The sequence below is a fragment of the Spea bombifrons genome, chromosome 11 (assembly GCF_027358695.1).
Source record: "Spea bombifrons isolate aSpeBom1 chromosome 11, aSpeBom1.2.pri, whole genome shotgun sequence".
NCBI classification, from domain to species: Eukaryota; Metazoa; Chordata; class Amphibia; order Anura; family Pelobatidae; genus Spea; species Spea bombifrons.
The window spans coordinates 37,026,439-37,047,655 of NC_071097.1; the positions used below are offsets into that span (position 1 = coordinate 37,026,439).

General features: G+C 46.4%; 1 protein-coding gene across 1 annotated transcript in view; it reads right to left on the reverse strand.

The window, feature by feature from the left end:
- Window positions 1–21,217, reverse strand: part of ABLIM1 (actin binding LIM protein 1) — a 73,336-nt gene that overhangs the window by 25,318 nt on the left and 26,801 nt on the right. Inside the window, exons 5-6 of the mRNA XM_053451227.1 lie at window positions 13,685–13,811; window positions 12,911–13,004 (exon numbers count right to left, since the gene is read on the reverse strand). Coding sequence (XP_053307202.1) covers window positions 12,911–13,004; window positions 13,685–13,811 — 221 coding nt within the window. The remainder of the gene's footprint in view (window positions 1–12,910; window positions 13,005–13,684; window positions 13,812–21,217) is intronic.

The following is a 21,217-nucleotide window of genomic DNA, read 5'->3' on the forward strand; positions in this document are numbered from 1 at the left end:
ATTCCATTTAGTTCTATGGCGCCGGCAGAGTCTGTAGCGCTGTTACTACAGGGAGTGAAAACGAACAATAACGTAAAACATGATAATTTGCTATTAATATATTCAGTTTTCAGACACCGATTCTTTCAGCTGGAGAGCGGAACCTGCGCAGCCCGACTGTCACAGAACGTTAGTGACTTCAAACTAAACATAAACAGCAGCAGCCCCTTTATCTGCAGACCTGGGGGGGCCGCCGTCGCTGTCAGTCATGTGATATTTTGGGTGACTTTCCCGGCTCAAACACCGCACTGAGCTGATGCTTTATGGCGATGCTAATGAAGTCCGTTGCTCCATAGACTTTCATTAGTCAGAGTGTCCAGCTGGGTGATTAAGACCGAGCCATTCTATTGCCCCCCACAGGCAGTATGATAAGGAGTCGGGGGGTTTAGTAGATCGGGGATCAGATAACAGAGCGATAATCATACAAACGGCTGATATGCAGCTGCCTGAAAACATTTATATTATGGGGGCAAAAACTACAACTGGGGTAAAAAAGAAAATCAGCGCGAGGAAATGTATTTTTAATCTGATTTGAGGAATAAAAGGTTTTTTCAGCGGTGATGATGAGTCGTTGTCGCCGTCGCCGTCGGTAAAGCTCAGCGTTGGACGTCTGGGTCGGTATTAATTATTACGCCGGTGAGCGACGGAGTTTTTCTGGCCCTGCGCGGCTCCGGAACGCAGAGAACGGCGCATTTCCCTGCCGGTTTCTCCACTTTACGGACTGACTGACAAAATAGTTACCTTTTTAATAGTTTAAATCCCTCCCTGAACCTCTACCACTTCTGCTGGGAGGCCATTCCTCTTATCCTACCACCATCCCAAGTGAACTAAATACCTCTATCTATCTCTCTATCTAAAGTTTAGATCTACATATTTTCAAGAAAAAAATATAATTACGATTTTATGGGGGCAGCAAAAAGCATAATAAAGAGAGGGTGATAAAAATGGGGGGAAAGGACCCTTTTTTGTAGTTTTCTGCAGAAATTAGAAGCACGCCAGTAAAGAGCACCAATTTCTCTGCCCGCGACCACAGAGCTTACAATCTACTCCTCAATGTCTGAGATGCAGCAAAGAGCTACGATACCTGTCCTGGTGTCACAGCGGGGGAGGGGGGGAGTTAAAGCTCAGGTGTTTACGTAGCGGGTATTTATACTCCGGGTGTTTAAAGCTCTCCCCGCCGCACTTCTGCCAGCTCTCTCTCTCTTTTTGCATCAGAAGCGCAGCAGCAGAGGGTGACAAACCGGAGCCGACAGCGACCGGGTTCATCGAGAGGTCTCGGCGTAGACAAAATACCCACGGCTTGGCATTAACCCTTCCCCCGCCAGCAGGCTCGTTGGGCACGTTTCAGGAATGCCAGCCATTGTTGGCATGAAGTCCATGGAAGGGAAAGGGTTAAAGGTCCATCCTCGGAGGGCGCGTTTCCATCAGCCGGACGGTTAATGCGAGCGGAGATCAGAAACGCGCGAGGACCGCGGGGGGTCTCTTCCCGGAGTGCAGCGCTGCGGTATCTGCCGGCGATTTATAAATAAACGTAACGGAGAGAAGAGCGACGCGCGGCATTTATTACAAAAAATGGGGACGGGAGAAAAGAGAACGGCGGCTGATGGGGAACGGTGTGCAGGACAAATAATCAGGAGAGGGGGAGAAAAGAGAGAGGAGGGGGAGAAAAGAGAGAGGAGGGGGAGAAAAGAGAGAGGAGGGGGAGAAGAGAGAACGGCGGCTGATAGGGAACGGTGTGCAGGACAAATGATCAGGAGAGGGGGAGAAAAGAGAGAGAGGAGGGGGAGAAGAGAGAGAGGGGGAGAGAAAAGCAAGAGAGGGAATTGGAGAGAGAGATGGGGAGAGAAAAGAGAAAGACGAAGAGAGGATGACATTTAATACATAAAGGGATTTAATAAAAGGAAGGGAGGGAATTTATTCCAAAGTAGGAGAAAAACTACAGCAAGAGACCGGAATCTAACGCTAGAGAGTCAGAGACTGAGATGGAACGGAAGGAAGTTTTACTTTACTGAGTGGGTGGTAGATAAGTGGAACAGCCTCCCAGCAGAGGTGGTAGAGGGTAATACAGTGAGGATATTAAACATGCATGGGACAGACATACGGCTCCTGAATCTAAGACGAGACCAACGACTTTAAGTCTAGATGGGGGCCGGCAGGGGCCGATCTGCCTGCAGGTTCTGGTTTCTATTTTTTGGAGCAATTGAAACTGATTTTATCCTCATTACGGGGCAGATCTGATAACCCTGACATTTCCCATGCGCTGTAACCTGTTCTTGCCCAATAACCCTTTGTCCTCCCCATCATCCCTGACAGATATCTTTGTCCGGCGTCCCCACCTTTACTTTCCTAGCGAACGCCCGTCGTGTAACCGGTTCCCAGCGGGTGAGTAACGCTTCGCCCCGGGCGCCGACTCCAAACGCTCCGCGAAGTCACTCCGCCGATGGGACGTTTTTACGAGGAGTTCATTAAATAACGAGATTTAACACGAAGTGGAAAGAGCTGCTTTTCTGCTAACGAACTGTTTGTACTTAAAGAGCCTGTTGCTTAGCAACAAGACAGAGAACAATCAGGCAAAGTAACACCCAGGGGCAGACGGGCAGGCGGGCAGACGGGCAGTCCCTGCACTTACCCTGAATATATGGGGCAGGAATAACATGCGAGAGACCCGGCACCTGCCGGCAGATCGGCCCCCATCCAGCCCCCGTCTAGTCACCCGTTTCTCCTCCTTAATCAGTCGTTGGTCTCGTCTTAGATTCAGGAGCCGTATGTCTCTCCCATGTATGTTTAATCCCCTCACTGTATTACCCTCTACCACCTCTGCTGGGAGGCTGTTTCACTTATCTACCACCCTCTAAGCATTCTCATGGTTTCTTGACGTCATGCTATTAATAATATAAATATCCGTGCTAATGAAGTGAGTTCTTTATGATGATCAGGTGGTTATTTGGGGTATATTTTGCGATGTTGATACAATGTTAATAAATACGCTGCGTCTCTTAAAGGGCCAGCGCAATAGAAAAGCATTCCGTAAAAAAGGATCCGCACATTTAGTGTAATTGTGTTAGACGGGATTTTTGATTCATGGTAACTGATGCGACAATAAATTCCCCCAGGATTTCATCGCCTGGAACGGGAAGCCCCCCGGAGAGCAGCCATTCGATCACTAGAGGAGTCTCTATATATATATACAGCGAGGCGTGTAAATCACACAGCTACGATTGTGTGTCACCCCAGAGGGACATAGCATTAACCCACTAACAGCCAGAAAGGAAAGCTATCGCCTGAAAGGGTTAAACTGTGATCGTGCACCGCGGAAAGATCTTTGGACCCCCTTCGCATGAAATCATTTCCCAAACCCAGCGGCGTCCGAGTAACGCAATCAGATCCGTGCAACAGCAGCTGCGAGCGACACTAAATACACAACGACAAGATCCCTGCCAGAGCAAACAATCACAACGCAGACGCAGCTCTGTATGCTGATGAGTTTAAAGCGGAAACTCCCAGAATTTATTATTCCTCGCATCGGATTAAAAACCACGTTTTCAGAAATACTTCTCTGTTTTATTTTTTACCCCAGTTGTAGTTTTTGCCCCCATAATATAAAGTTTTCAGGCAGCTGCATATCAGCCGTTTGTATGATTCTCGCTCTGTTATCTGACCCCCGATCTACTAAACCCCCCGACTCCTTATCATACTGCCTGTGGGGGGCAATAGAAAGGCTCAGTCTTAATCACCCAGCCGGACTCTCTGACTAATGAAAGTCTATGGAGGAACGGACTTCATTAGAATCGCCATAAAGCATCAGCTCAGTGTGGGGTTTGAGCCGGGAAAGTCGCCCAAAATATCACATGACTGACAGCAACGGCGGCTCCAGGTCTGCAGATAAAGGGGGTATATTACTGTATACAGTGCTGGGGGGTTATATTACTGTATACAGCGCGGGGGGTTATATTACTGTATGCAGCGCTGGGGGGTTATATTACTGTATACAGCGCTGGGGGGTTATATTACTGTATACAGCGCTGGGGGTTATATTACTGTATACAGCGCTGGGGGGTTATATTACTGTATACAGTGCGGGGGGGTTATATTACTGTATACAGTGCTGGGGGTTATATTACTGTATACAGTGCTGGGGGGTTATATTACTGTATACAGTGCTGGGGGGTTATATTACTGTATACAGCGCTGCGGGTTATATTACTGTATACAGTGCTGGGGGTTATATTACTGTATACAGCGCTGGGGGTTATATTACTGTATGCAGCGCTGGGGGGTTATATTACTGTATACAGCGCTGGGGGTTATATTACTGTATACAGCGCGGGGGGGTTATATTACTGTATACAGCGCTGGGGGTTATATTACTGTATACAGTGCTGGGGGGTTATATTACTGTATACAGTGCTGGGGGGTTATATTACTGTATACAGCGCTGGGGGTTATATTACTGTATACAGCGCTGGGGGGTTATATTACTGTATACAGTGCTGGGGGTTATATTACTGTATACAGCGCTGGGGGTTATATTACTGTATACAGCGCTGGGGGTTATATTACTGTATACAGCGCTGGGGGGTATATTACTGTATACAGTGCTGGGGGGTTATATTACTGTATACAGCGCGGGGGGTTATATTACTGTATGCAGCGCTGGGGGGTTATATTACTGTATACAGCGCTGGGGGGTTATATTACTGTATACAGCGCTGGGGGTTATATTACTGTATACAGCGCTGGGGGGTTATATTACTGTATACAGTGCGGGGGGGTTATATTACTGTATACAGTGCTGGGGGTTATATTACTGTATACAGTGCTGGGGGGTTATATTACTGTATACAGCGCTGGGGGGGTTATATTACTGTATGCAGCGCTGGGGGGTTATATTACTGTATACAGCGCGGGGGGTTATATTACTGTATGCAGCGCTGGGGGGTTATATTACTGTATACAGCGCTGGGGGTTATATTACTGTATACAGCGCGGGGGGGTTATATTACTGTATACAGCGCTGGGGGTTATATTACTGTATACAGTGCTGGGGGGTTATATTACTGTATACAGTGCTGGGGGGTTATATTACTGTATACAGTGCTGGGGGTTATATTACTGTATACAGCGCTGGGGGTTATATTACTGTATACAGCGCTGGGGGTTATATTACTGTATACAGTGCTGGGGGTTATATTACTGTATACAGCGCTGGGGGGTTATATTACTGTATACAGTGCTGGGGGGTTATATTACTGTATACAGTGCTGGGGGGTTATATTACTGTATACAGCGCTGGGGGTTATATCACTGTATACAGCGCTGGGGGGTTATATTACTGTATACAGCGCGGGAGTTATTTTACTGTATACAGCGCTGGGGGTTATATTACTGTATACAGTGCTGGGGGGTTATATTACTGTATACAGCGCGGGGGGTTATATTACTGTATGCAGCGCTGGGGGGTTATATTACTGTATACAGCGCTGGGGGGTTATATTACTGTATACAGCGCTGGGGGTTATATTACTGTATACAGCGCTGGGGGGTTATATTACTGTATACAGTGCGGGGGGGTTATATTACTGTATACAGTGCTGGGGGTTATATTACTGTATACAGTGCTGGGGGGTTATATTACTGTATACAGCGCTGGGGGGTTATATTACTGTATGCAGCGCTGGGGGGTTATATTACTGTATACAGCGCGGGGGGTTATATTACTGTATGCAGCGCTGGGGGGTTATATTACTGTATACAGTGCGGGGGGGTTATATTACTGTATACAGTGCTGGGGGGTTATATTACTGTATACAGCGCTGGGGGGGTTATATTACTGTATGCAGCGCTGGGGGGTTATATTACTGTATACAGCGCTGGGGGTTATATTACTGTATACAGCGCTGGGGGGGTATATTACTGTATACAGTGCTGGGGGGTTATATTACTGTATACAGCGCGGGGGGTTATATTACTGTATGCAGCGCTGGGGGGTTATATTACTGTATACAGCGCTGGGGGGTTATATTACTGTATACAGCGCTGGGGGTTATATTACTGTATACAGCGCTGGGGGGTTATATTACTGTATACAGTGCGGGGGGGTTATATTACTGTATACAGTGCTGGGGGTTATATTACTGTATACAGTGCTGGGGGGTTATATTACTGTATACAGTGCTGGGGGTTATATTACTGTATGCAGCGCTGGGGGGTTATATTACTGTATACAGCGCGGGGGGTTATATTACTGTATGCAGCGCTGGGGGGTTATATTACTGTATACAGCGCTGGGGGTTATATTACTGTATACAGCGCGGGGGGGTTATATTACTGTATACAGCGCTGGGGGTTATATTACTGTATACAGTGCTGGGGGGTTATATTACTGTATACAGTGCTGGGGGGTTATATTACTGTATACAGTGCTGGGGGTTATATTACTGTATACAGCGCTGGGGGTTATATTACTGTATACAGCGCTGGGGGTTATATTACTGTATACAGTGCTGGGGGTTATATTACTGCATACAGCGCTGGGGGGTTATATTACTGTATACAGTGCTGGGGGGTTATATTACTGTATACAGTGCTGGGGGGTTATATTACTGTATACAGCGCTGGGGGTTATATCACTGTATACAGCGCTGGGGGTTATATTACTGTATACAGCGCGGGAGTTATTTTACTGTATACAGCGCTGGGGGTTATATTACTGTATACAGTGCTGGGGGGTTATATTACTGTATACAGCGCGGGGGGTTATATTACTGTATGCAGCGCTGGGGGGTTATATTACTGTATACAGCGCTGGGGGGTTATATTACTGTATACAGCGCTGGGGGTTATATTACTGTATACAGCGCTGGGGGGTTATATTACTGTATACAGTGCGGGGGGGTTATATTACTGTATACAGTGCTGGGGGTTATATTACTGTATACAGTGCTGGGGGGTTATATTACTGTATACAGCGCTGGGGGGGTTATATTACTGTATGCAGCGCTGGGGGGTTATATTACTGTATACAGCGCGGGGGGTTATATTACTGTATGCAGCGCTGGGGGTTATATTACTGTATACAGTGCGGGGGGGTTATATTACTGTATACAGTGCTGGGGGGTTATATTACTGTATACAGCGCTGGGGGGGTTATATTACTGTATGCAGCGCTGGGGGGTTATATTACTGTATACAGCGCTGGGGGTTATATTACTGTATACAGTGCTGGGGGTTATATTACTGTATACAGCGCTGGGGGTTATATTACTGTATACAGCGCGGGGGGGTTATATTACTGTATACAGCGCTGGGGGTTATATTACTGTATACAGTGCTGGGGGGTTATATTACTGTATACAGTGCTGGGGGGTTATATTACTGTATACAGTGCTGGGGGTTATATTACTGTATACAGCGCTGGGGGTTATATTACTGTATACAGCGCTGGGGGTTATATTACTGTATACAGTGCTGGGGGTTATATTACTGTATACAGCGCTGGGGGGTTATATTACTGTATACAGTGCTGGGGGGTTATATTACTGTATACAGTGCTGGGGGGTTATATTACTGTATACAGCGCTGGGGGTTATATTACTGTATACAGTGCTGGGGGGTTATATTACTGTATTCAGTGCTGGGGGGTTATATTATTGTATACAGCGCTGGGGGTTATATTACTGTATACAGTGCTGGGGGTTATATTACTGTATACAGCGCTGGGGGTTATATTACTGTATACAGCGCTGGGGGTTATATTACTGTATACAGCACTGGGGGTTATATTACTGTATACAGTGCTGGGGTTATATTACTGTATACAGCGCTGGGGATATATTACTGTATACAGCGCTGGGGGTTATATTATTGTATACAGCGCTGGGGGTTATATTACTGTATACAGTGCTGGGGGTTATATTACTGTATACAGCGCTGGGGGTTATATTACTGTATACAGCGCTGGGGGTTATATTACTGTATACAGCGCAGGGGTTATATTACTGTATACAGCGCTGGGGGTTATATTACTGTATACAGCGCTGGGGGTATATTACTGTATACAGCGCTGGGGGTTATATTACTGTATACAGCGCTGGGGGGGTTATATTACTGTATACAGCGCTGGGGGTTATATTACTGTATACAGCGCTGGGGGGGGGTTACAGTAACAGGGCTGTTCCACTTATCTACCACTCTCTCCGTATATGTGGAAGAGATTTTTGTGATCAGGTAAGTGAGACCCCCAGAGATCACCGAGACCCCCATCATCTCTCGCTAACGGCGGCCCTGAGGCGGAACGCGACTCCCAGAGAAGCCGATGTCAGCGCATTAACAACAAACAACAAGAAAAAGAAAAGAGGTGTCAAGAACGGGTTTTTCAGCCTCAAAACAGCAGGGATGCAAGGGGTTAAAAGATAGAATATCCCACAAAAAGCTAAATGAATCAAACAGCCAAATACTCAAAAAATCCCCCAAAACTCCTCAGATCCACAATTCAGCGATGAATGCCCCTTTCCTGATCTAATTAATATGATGCATTAAACATTTACAGAGATGGGGGGGCGTAAGACTTTGGGGTATAAATCAAAGAAATCCTTATTTTAAAAAATAAAAGTTCTCCCCTTCTTAATAAATCCTGGAATTCAGTAAACCCTTCGCAGGCTGGATTAACCCCGTGGGGTGCATGTACCTGTAATTAATGTGCTACAATTCTACACGGGGAATAGATTCCTACCAGGAGAGATTGTGTTATTTGATTCTGGATCGTTTATTCCAGGGTCACATGTACAAGAAAGAGTCTGAAGGATGGTTATAGATAAGTGGAACAGCCTCCCAGCAGAAGTGGTAGAGGGTAATACAGTGAGGGGATTAAACATGCATGGGATAGACATACAGCTCCTGAATCTAAGACGAGACCAACGACTGATTAAGGTTTGAGTCGTTACAGCAGGAGAAACGGCAACTAGACGGGGGCCGGATGGGGCCGATCTACCGGCAGGTTGTAGGTTTCTATGTCGATGAATCTCCCCATTAAATTGTTAAATAAATCTGTTTACTAAATGAATTCATTTTCCGAATCGCCTGGGATTTGAACCCCGGGGCATGCGGCGGGTGGAAGGGCGCAGCACAGAGTATAATCGGAGCGACACTCACCCCCGGCCGGCGTCCCGCGGGCGGCTCTGGGCTTTCGATCCGCTGCTGTATGTGAGAGATGATTCCGGAGGCAGCAGCCGCGCTGCTCTGCCGCTCCGCGGGGACGACGACGCTTTTCATAGACTCTTCTGTTACATAACGAGAGATCTCTGCAGAGAGAGAGGGATCCGGCGTTCGCTCGCACGACGCAAACAACAGAGATCAGCAGCCAGCCAGGGAAGCAAAAAACATCCCGCCCGCTCGGGAAACGCGTTCCAGCAGAGTCTGGGATGGACGGGGAGGAGAGAAGCACTGTGACAGGCCAGGTGGAGAGGGGCGTGACAACAGCAGGTAGAGAGGAGAGAGGGGAAGAGTGCGACACACCGGTCCCGGGTGCAGAGGGGGGCCACACATAGATCCGGGGGTGTTATATGTCCGTCCCAGGTAGAGAGGGGGTGAGGGTCCTAGGTAGAAGGATGTGAAAGGTTGGTCTCAGGTGCAGAGGTGCGTGGCATGGGCTCCCAGGTACAGAGAGATGTGACACAATGGACCCAATTAGAGAGGAGCGTGATACACGGATCCCAGGTAGAGAGGGGTGTGGCCCACTGGTCCCAGGTAGAGAGGGGTGTGTCACATCAGTCCCAGGTAGAGAGGGGTGTGTCACGCCAGTCCCAGGTAGAGAGGGGTGTGTCACATCAGTCCCAGGTAGAGAGGGGTGTGTCACGCCAGTCCCAGGTAGAGAGGGGTGTGTCACGCCAGTCCCAGGTAGAGAGGGGTGTGTCACGCCAGTCCCAGGTACACAGGGGTGTGGCCCACTGGTCCCAGGTAGAGAGGGGGTGTGGCACACTGGTCCCAGGTAGAGAGGGGTGTGTCACACCAGTCCCAGGTAGAGAGGGGTGTGTCACACCAGGTGAATGATGTAGAAATATGGTGATTGAAGAATTATTTCTGGGAAGGGCATTTGGTTGCCGGTTGTTGCACAGATGGGTGAATATGTGGGGGTGACGGGGGCCCCGCGCACCCCTCTGTCTCCCCAACGGCTACAATGTAACAACGTGAAAATTCCAGCAGCTCCATGACGAAAATTCTGTGTACTGTGCCTGAAACACGCATGTAGATAATAACTGACCTCCCGTTATTACCCTCCGGCGACGTACGGGAGTCACAGGAGTTATTTTTACCTCGGGGAATTATTACTGGTCCAAGTGAGAAGCACTAAAGATGGACCGGCTGTGGAAACATAGAACCTGTCGGCAGATCGGCCCCATCCGGCCCCCGTCTAGTCATCCATTTCACTGTAACGACTCAAACCTTAATCAGTCGTTGGTCTCGTCTTAGATTCAGGAGCCGGATGTCTATCCCATGCATGTTTAATACTCTCACTGCATTACCCTCTACCACCTCTGCTGGGAAGCTGTTCCATTTATCTACCACACTATAGGTGGTGGGGTCACACACCGCATCCCCGTTATGAGTGGGGAACACAAACCCCGATGTGATAACGGCTGGTGAAGCCAAGAGGGTTCGTCACGGCGAGCTGCGGCGGGTTAAGGCTGACTGCCTATATTACTGGAGATAATAGCGAGACCCCCGATCCTGTTCCACGTCTACCAGCAGCTCCGTACTTCCATAATGTGAGAGATAATTATCTCGAGATATTCTCTAAGCCCAGTCCTGCCACCCGCAAGTCTCATCCTTCAGGCTTTAAATACCCCACAAGGAGCGTCTGGCGCCGCTTTGTGGAGGTCTTCAGGGCAATTGGGGCACTTAGAGAAACTAGGTATTTAACCCCTCGATGCACTCGACGCGCAGCACTCACACTCTCCAGGTGATTTAGTAACCGGCCCCCGGCATTTATACACCCGGTCACCGTATAATTGGGGTTATTACCAGTGAAGAAAATAACACCCCGTGAGAAAAGCCCCCCCCCCGATCTCCGCCAGCAGGAAGTGGCTGATTTTCAACTATTTCTCGTCTCCGCTCTGCGAGGGGCCCCTGGAAGGATTGTGACCTCGGTTTCCCTGACAACATCTTATTTAACTATATACACAGATATACATCCTTATAAACATACAGTATATACATACAGAGCGCACGGAAACAATCATACGACTGCATGCACATATATGTTTATAAATATACAATAATAACAACAACAATAATAACAACAATAATAATAACAATAATAATAACAATAATTATACCAATAATAATAATAATAATAAACACGTAATTACAGCTAAATAGAACAGAAAAAAACAGGAGATAAAGGAGTTCAAATAATTCTAATAATAAATACAATGTATACACACTATATACACACACTATATACACATACACAAGACCGTTCAAAAGTTTGGGGTCACTCAGCTGTTTTCATAGAAAACAAATACATTTCTGGCCGTAACATAATTACAAAAAGGGTTTCTAATTCTAACCATCAATTATCCTTTTAAACTTAAACTTGGATCAGCGAACACAACGTGCCATTGGAACACAGGAGTGATGGGAGTGATAAAGGGCCATTGGAACACAGGAGTGATGGGAGTGATAAAGGGCCATTGGAACACAGGAGTGATGGGAGTGATAAAGGGCCATTGGGACACAGGAGTGATGGGAGTGATAAAGGGCCATTGGAACACAGGAGTGATGGGAGTGATAAAGGGCCATTGGAACCCAGGAGTGATGGGGGGGACATGAACAGATTAAAAATAGTCATTTCCAACATAAACCCCGCCTGCGCTGGAATTTCTGATTCTATTTCATGTTATTTTAATGGACAAAATGCTTTTCTTTCAAAAACAAGGACATTTTTAAGTGACTCCAAACTTTGGAATTTTCGTATGTTTTATAATTGTATCGTCCATCTAATGATTCCATACCATGCAGCTTAAAGAATTAAGTGAAAAACCATGCAAAGGTTTGTAAATCGGGGGTAGAGGGGCTGATTCATGTACTTTATTGATGATTACTGCCCCCTCGTGGCCAATTGTAGAGGGCTTCATTCTGTATCACCGCATTCAGCGCTGGGGGTTATATTACTGTATACAGTGCTGGGGGTTATATTACTGTATACAGCGCTGGGGGTTATATTACTGTATACAGCGCTGGGGGTTATATTACTGTATACAGCATGGGGGGTTATATTACTGTATACAGTGCTGGGGGTTATATTACTGTATACAGCGCTGGGGGGTTATATTACTGTATACAGCACTGGGGGGTTATATTACTGTATACAGCGCTGGGGGGTTATATTACTGTATACAGCGCTGAGGATTATATTACTGTATACAGCGCTGGGGTTATATTACTGTATACAGCGCTGGGGGTTATATTACTGTATACAGCGCAGGGGTTATATTACTGTATATAGCGCTGGGGGTTATATTACTGTATACAGTATTGGGGGTTATATTACTGTATACAGCGCTGGGGGGTTATATTACTGTATACAGTGCTGGGGGTTATATTACTGTATACAGCGCTGGGGGGGTATTACTGTATACAGCGCTGGGGGTTATATTACTGTATACAGCGCTGGGGGTTATATTACTGTATACAGCGCTGGGGGTTATATTACTGTATACAGCGCTGGGGGTTATATTACTGTATACAGCGCTGGGGGTTATATTAGTGTATACAGCGCTGGGGGTTATATTACTGTATACAGTGACGGGGGGTTGTTACTGTATACAGTGCCGGGGGTATATATATATATATATACAGCGCTGGGACCTACCTCCAGGACCTTCCCGGTGATGAATTCGTGGCAGGCCTCGCACTTCACCCCAAACAGTAGCTGGTAATCTTTTTCGCAGTACGGCGACCCGTCCCTGGAGAAGAAGAATTAATTAATATTAATATTATATTCACCATCTTCCGGGGCGATCACATGCCCACCAATCATATATAAGTGCGGCATTATTAATAGAGGGGGGTAACTGTGTAATGCTATACATTATAATATACATTATCAGAGGAAGACTGTATCTATTAAAGGACTGGAAGCAGTTTACTTGGCCCCTGTCGCTGTGTTTTTTGAGAGAGCAGTTCTAATGTAACATTTTAAACACAGAGCAATCACCTTGGAAACCAACTTAACCCTCTCCCTTAAACTGACAGCTGCCAATCATCGTTACCCCTCTACTGACAGCTGACCAGCACCATTCACCTAGAATATATTTTACGGCGTCGGTCTCAGAGAAAAGGGGTTTCCGTTACACTTTTCCCAGAACAAGAACTCGGAGGTCCCATCTTCAAATGTATTTGAGATCAATGTCCACACCATGTCTTCTCGGTCCTTAGTTTGCTATCCCATGTGAAGAAGAGACCTCCGAGGTGTTGAACCTGGTACCGGATCAGTGAGTTAAAAGGTAAAGAATTAAAGGGAATTTTTGGAGATCGCGCCCGCGGCTGCTGCACCGGAGTTATTTCTTCGCATGAATGAAGCGGACGCCCCGCGGGTGCCGAGGTTTTGGGGTCACACGGAGAGCGCGTGGTTTCTGAGGCTTACTTGCTGATGTATTCGCCGGTCAGGACTTTCCCGCAGGCTTTGCATTTGAAACACCCCAAGTGCCACTGCTTGTCGAGTGCGAGTAACGCCTGGCCGTTCTTAATGTCCCGTCCGCAGCCGGCACAACCTGAAAGCACAAGCAAGGGTTAATACAATGTCCACTATACATACATATATATATATATAACCCGGCCAACCCTACATCATCATCATCATCATCGTGCTCGGGATCCTCTACTGATTTGTTCTGGCAGCGAGAAGCAATAACAGAGAAAAAAAACAAAAATACATGGAATTTCGAGGATGAAAAAAACGTTAATCGAGAGAAGATGAGAATGGGTTAAATCTGTATTAATGGCTCATAAATCATAAATATTTTTAAGTAACAGCTTCTGGAGTAACATTCCCAGCATGCACCTGGCCCGACTCTGATGATTGGCTGCTTTTTAAGCCTTTGTTACCCAACCAAATTCAGCGTATCCGGTGAGAAGGACGTAGCAAGGTCGGATCTTACTGCAGCGCACCGAGAAACTCCTGACCGGAAACCACGCAGAAAACAAAACGCATCTCATCCCTCAAACGTTCAAACGCGACACACGGGAATCCCGGAGGAACCATTTAACTAGAAGAGCCCAAAACATCATTGTTTATTAAATAAGAACCCAGAACCCGCCTGCACATCGGCCCCCGACGGCCCCCCTCTAGTCACCCGTTTCTCCTGCTGTAAAGACTCAAACCTTAATCAGTCGTTTGTCTCGTCTTAGATTCAGGAGCCGTATGTCTATCCCATGCATGTTTAATCCCCTCACTGTATTACCCTCTACCACTTCTGCTGGGAGGCTGTTCCACTAATCTACTGCCCTTATTACTTCCAATTAGCATCCACAAGCATAACTATAACATATTAAAAGCCCACATTAAAAAATATCATAATAATGAATCTTTACAAAAAGCAGCTAATATCAAAATATCTCGAGTTCCTGACTAGTCTGCAGGGAAATATGTTATTGCGGATTATTGTGGTTATTGCGGAAATAAACATTTTTAAATCTAACGATAATATTATTATAATGAGCCCTGGGTACCCCTCCTGGCAGCCGATCGCTCCATCCCAGTGGGACAGAACCTTTACCGTCCTCCTCGAGCCCCTCTGCACGGATCGGTGGAATTAGGAAGTTCTGCAGATCCGGCACAAACCGGAGGCAGCAGGAACGGCCGGGTCTGGGCGCTCGGGGCGGCCTCACTCCTGATTCCTGACTTTAAATCAGATTGGATCCAAGGACCAGGAGCAGAGAGCGATAAACTACGAGACTTAAAGAGAAACGCTCTGATTTATCAGCTAAACTAAGGAACTTTGGGCTACCTTGAGCAATCTTGGGTATAACAGAACGGTTTAATAATGTTCTCATTTCGTAAATAAAAAAGACAATCCCTGGATATAAAAAAAAAGAATGAAAAAATGGTTGGTAAGTGGAACAGCCTCCCAGCAGAAGTGGTAGGGCCGATCTGCCAGCAGGTTCTAGGTTTCTAAATGAAAGAATCCATTCTCTGTTGATAGGCGGATTATTATCAGCATCTTCGAATAACAGCTTTTTTTAGGGTGGGGGTGAGTGAGGACTCGGCAGGCTGTTAGTTGAATTCACTCACTTTTGTTCATAAATTAGATCTTATGTATCTTTTGATCCAATGTCTGCTGGCTAAGAATATCCTTCTGCCTGGATGAGCTTAATGAGAGTCATGCTCCTTGGCAGCTGGCAATAATACCTCAATAATATCATTGATTTAATCACCAGTCTACCTCAAACATACACCGCTACGGAATCTGCTGGCGCTATATAAATAAAAACAATGTCATCTGCATTTTAACCTCTTGCAACACACCTCACCTCCTTCTAGATTGTAAGCTCTTTGAGCAGGGCCCGTCTCGCCGTTTGTTTCTATCCATGCTGTTATCTGGGGGCGTTGATTTTTATTGTACAGCGCCGTGGAATATGATGGCGCCATATCCGGCAAATCAATTAATAATTCCTAGCAGTTACCCTTCGTATAAAGGGTGCAAACAGAAAACTCTCCACTAGATGGCGCCGGTATTCCACATGTGAGCGGAATGAGACATTTTATAAAAACCCAGAATCCGGTGAATTTCATGCACATTTTATGAATAAGGGATGCGATTGTTTAGGTTTTATTGTTGAATAATATAAAATAAGTATTTTTTGTGAAATTATTATTAATGCCGTTATAATTTCCATCTGATCTCCTGGGAGGCAGAAGCCGGATACTCGCTGTCGGCTGCTCGTCATATCAGTTATTATTATTTATTGTTTTATATATCGCCGTCATATTGCGCAGTGCTGTACAGTTCATGTTTATTTCCGGGTAATATTTCCAGCGGCTTACAGCAGACGACAATAAAGCTGACGAGAGCCGGCGATTTGATTTCAGCGGCCAAAACAACACTAAATAGATTGCAAAACGCTCCGGCCGCAGATTAATGAAATGAACGCTCAACGATTACTCGCGCGGGGACCGGATTCCCGGGTAATCCTTTGTTTGCAAAGTTTAATAAAAGTAAGTGATGGGATAGATTTCTCCGAATAATCTGAAACGGCGCGGATTAGGAGCGGATTCCGGCAATAAGAATATCCGTGAAATCTGCTTTCTACCGTTTGTCAATCAGTGTAATTGTGTTAGGAACATTGTGACCAGTGGCAGCCTGTGGCAGAGCCAGCATTAGCTCATCAATTAAGTGCCTTCCCTGCAGCCAATCAGCAGCAATCAGCAACCAGACAATAGGGGAAAAAGAACTTAATGGGGAGGAATAATCAGGCAGATCCCCAGAACAGGAGGTTACGATGGGTTTTTAATATATATTTATTTATTATATACGGCAGAATGTAACATTTAAAACAGAAATTCCAGTAAAAGAAGAAAATCTGGATTAGGGGCTCCTATGTGGTTACGCAGAATAGTGGAACTGCCTCTTCAGACCTTTCTCTTTACTGTTACATCGCGCTATGAAATTACAGAAAATAGCAGGATTCTCGCTGAAAACGACGTTTCTTCTCCCGTCCCGGGGGGCCGGAAGATCCAGAAAACAAAAATAAGGATATGGAGAAAAAAAACACTTTACACGACATTATTCAATACAACCAGCGGCCTGTTACCCGCGGAGGTTCTGCTTTAAAATAATCTGCTGAAAGAGTTAATACATCTGGAGAGACGGAGCGCAAGCGACGGACAAACAAAGCTCGGTATTACTGCCTACGAACCCTACAACTCTTAATACAGGGCTGTCCAACCTGCGGCCCTCCAGATGTTGCAGAACTACATCTCCCATACTCCTCTATCAACCACTTAGGTGAAAGAGCATTATGGGAGATGTAGTCCTGCAGCAGCTGGAGGGCCGCAGGTTGGACGCCCCTGTCTTAATACATCATCGCTGGGAGACAAAGGAGCTTCACATTTTAACTTTACTGAGAGGGGGTAGATAAGTGGAACAGCCTCCCAGCAGAGGTGGTAGAGGGTAATGCAGTGAGGGTATTAAACATGCATGGGATAGACATACGGCTCCTGAATCTAAGACGAGACCAACGGCTGATTAAGGTTTGAGTCGTTACAGCAGGAGAAACGGGGACTAGACGGGGGCCGCCGGGGCCGATCTGCCGGCAAGTTCTGGGTTTTAAAAGCAAAAAAAAACTGCACTCAGAGGTCGGGAATTAAAATCAGTAAATCCCACTATGAAAATCTACTAATAATCTCCGAAAAGAAATAATTTTATTAAATTTCCGTTTCTAAAACTTTATCTAAAGGCCGTTTTTAAAGCTCGGAGGAGCTGCGGCTTCATCATGAGAGATGTTCGGTACGGTGAGGGCTGTGAAGCTGTGGAACGCATGGCCCGTGGCCCGGCCCGTGGATCGCAGGGGCTCCCGTGGCTGGAAAGGGTACTCTGGGGCGGGGATTAGGGTTTAAAAGTTTCTTCTGATTTTAAGACGTAAAAACCTAAAAATGGAAAGTTTTAACCCGTCCGTTCGGCCCCAAAACCTAAATGGTTAAATCGTACAGGAAAAAGTTGATCATTTTTTATTGGGTCGACAGAAAAAAAGATGTAAAATTCCATAAGCTTTCGGGACCTCGGGGGTCTCTTCTTCAAATGGAAACAAAAGGTTACGTCACGCAAGGTTTTTTTTTCTACGCGTCTTCCTAAATTTGGGGAGGAAAAGGAATTTAACAAAAAAAAAGAAAAATTCCTGCAGCTTTTTACAAATAATGCAAAATGTTCACAATTAAGCGGATTTAACCCTTTGATCAGCGGCGGGCTGACGACGGACTTCTCTGCGTCTCTCACCCCTCCTTGCAAAGGGTTAAATATATAAATCCCCTCCATATGTTAACAGAAAATGAGCTTTCTAAGAGGGCTTAGCGACAAATCCCGCAGATACCCCGGACCCCTGGCATTTAATGAGACGGCGTTGCCCACGGATACCGCAGCTGCCATGTTTTCGGTTTCCATGGGATATTATTTTTTTTGGGGGGGGGATCAATAACTCCGCAATTTTGGAGTCTTTATATAAAACCCATTGAGGCAATTCTTACATCCCTATCAGTATAGAGGTTATACAGGGGCCCCGCGAGACTTACCATAGGGGCCCCGCGAGACTTACCATAGGGGCCCCGCGAGACTTACCAGAGGGGCCCCGAAGCTATTCCTCCCTCAAGCTCTTGCCGCTTAAAGGGCCGGACAAAAAAAGCAGGCGCCAAGCGGGGGTCCGAGAAAAGCCGCCAGGAATGAAACCTCGGGGGTGTTTGGTGGTGCTGGTGTTAGTGGCCCCTGGCTTCCCCCGAAGAAAAAAGGGCCCTTCCCACCAGGGACTGTTCTCTGAAAATCTGGGCAGTTGGCAGCTATTACCAAAAGTATTTGAGCTTAATACTCGGACATAGAGTGCCGTGTTGGTGGCCAGCAAAGGGTTAAACATTCATCAGCATTTCAATCATATGTCTGTCCCGGAGCACGCTGTCCGCTCGGCCCCCGATAGATGTTTTTCATTACTCAGCACCGGCCCGGGAGGGGATTAATTGCCTTTCGGGGCTTTTAGCGGAATCTGCTTTGTTTTGTAGAATTATTACTGATTCAGCGGATCGGCTTTTTATGAAACTTATAGAACGTTCTGTTTTCTGCTACAAAGCGTCCTCAGCTGACGGCAGCAGTGACTCCGAGCACCCCAACCACTACTTTAATTGGAAAGGCAGGATCCCTTGATGTTTTTCCGCCCCGGCTGCCTTTGGATTTCCAGACATGCCAGCTGGTTAATGATTTCAGGTGAAACCCAGATTTTCAAGCAGTTTTTTTTCCCCGGCCCCTGAAACGCTGATTATTTAACAAACTCCATCCTAACCGCGCAGGTCCAGGCGGCTGACAGTCCAGCAAATCTTCTGCTTGCGCAAGCAGCACGCGGAGCTACGGACCGAGCGGGGCCCTCGGGGGACGGAGCGGGGTTTTGAGGGGGCGGGGTTTTGAGGGGGGTTTTGAGGGGACCGGGCTGCTCGGGGCAAAAATCAGAACAAACATTTCTAAAAATTTGGATGCTGTGAGAAAAATGTCAGAAATAGGAATTTTGGAAAATACAGGAAAAAAATGTGTTTGACATTTTCTGGTTCGATAATTTCGACATCATTTGTTATTAAATAAAAACCCAGAATTTCCCGGCCCCATCCGGCCCCCGTCTAGTCTCCCGTTTCTCCTGCTGTGAAGACTCAAACCTTAATCAGTCGTCGGTCTCGTCTTAGATACAGGAGCCGTATGTCTATCCCATGCATGTCTAATACCCCCACTGTATTACCCTCTACCACTTCTGCTGGGAGGCTGTTACACTTATCTACCACCCTTTCATTAAAGGAAAACTCCTTCTATTCTATCTAAATCTCTGGCCATCCAATCGGGAGTCCGTCTTGTTCCGTTCTCCTTAATTAATTCTCACTCTCACCTTAATCCCAAAACTAACGCACTCTTTGAATAATACGATGTTCTAGATTCGGTTCTAAACGTGAATTTGCTATCAGATGAGAAGGTGAGGAGTAAATAGTTCACGAGCCGGCGTCCCCTGCAGGTATACTCAGTGCTTAACACATGCGACTTATCCAAAAAATCACTGCAAGTCGGAGGCCGCGGGGCGGGGGGGCGGCAGCTTCTGGTGAATCTCTGATATGAGTCCCGACTGAGACTAGTTTAGGGAGGCAGCAGACAATAGGTGTGCCTGGGGGGCGAGACACGTGAGGGGGGGGCGAGAAGTGTGAGGGGGGGCGAGACACGTGGGGGGGAGCAAGACAGGTGGGGGGGAGCAAGACTGGTGGGGGCGTCCGTCCAAAAAAACAAGTCTAAACAACTATAAATAACATCGCAAAAGCCCCATCTAATCCCAGGAAGAAAGACAAACCTCGGGCCAAGTAACGGACGCTGAAAAAAACTGCTAAATCTTCCGGAATAAATGTTTTCCTGGGGCTAATTCTGGAATAAATAATAAATATAAATTTAGGGGAGGTTTTTAAGGTCTACTAAAGGCCAGATCGGCCTCTACCACTTCTGCTGGGACGTTGTTCCACTTCTCTACCACTCTCTTAATAAAATATTCCTGTTCACCCTCACAACCTTCTCTTGGACAGGGTACCCCTGAAAGGCTGTGTGGGGGCCCCGTGCAACAGCTCCCTGGGGCCCTCAGGTGAGAGAGGATTCCCCCAACTGGCTTAAGATCCCCCCTCAGTGGGGGCCACTACCCTGGACAGCGTTCAAAAATCAGGACTGTACTGCAAGATCCAGAATTGTTGGGAAGTATGGAAATAACTCATTCAAACGTATCATGTGGATAAACACAACTATAAGCGTCTGACAGCTTGGCGACGCGTTTAGCAGACATGGCCCTCGTGCGTCTGGATTTCGGGAACTGCAGCGTTTGGCACACGCCCTCCTGTCATGTGCCACGTGTCCTATGTGTAGCATATCACATGTATCACGTGTTCTATGTGTAGCATATCACATGTATCACGTGTCCTATGTGTAGCATATCACATGTATCACGTGTCCTATGTGTAGCATATCACATGTATCACGTGTCCTATGTGTAGCATATCACATGTATCACGTGTCCTATGTGTAGCTTATCACATGTATCACGTGTCCTATGTGTAGCATATCACATGTATCACGTGTCCTATGTGTAGCATATCACATGTATCACGTGTCCTATGTGTAGCATATCACATGTATCACGTGTCCTATGTGTAGCATATCACATGTATCACGTGTTCTATGTGTCACGTATGTCTCATCTCCTACGCCAAGCCCTTGGAAAGACGTTTAATGTCCCATAAAATTCCCCTTGATTTCACGCGACTCGTTTTCTTTGTTTTTTTTGCAGGTTAAACTCTTATCGTTTTAGTATAGAATTAAACCAGAAATATATAAAAAGCTCGATTAGAGGAATATTCGATTAATACAAAGTAACAAACAGCGAAGTCAGATGTATGTTCTGTACACGC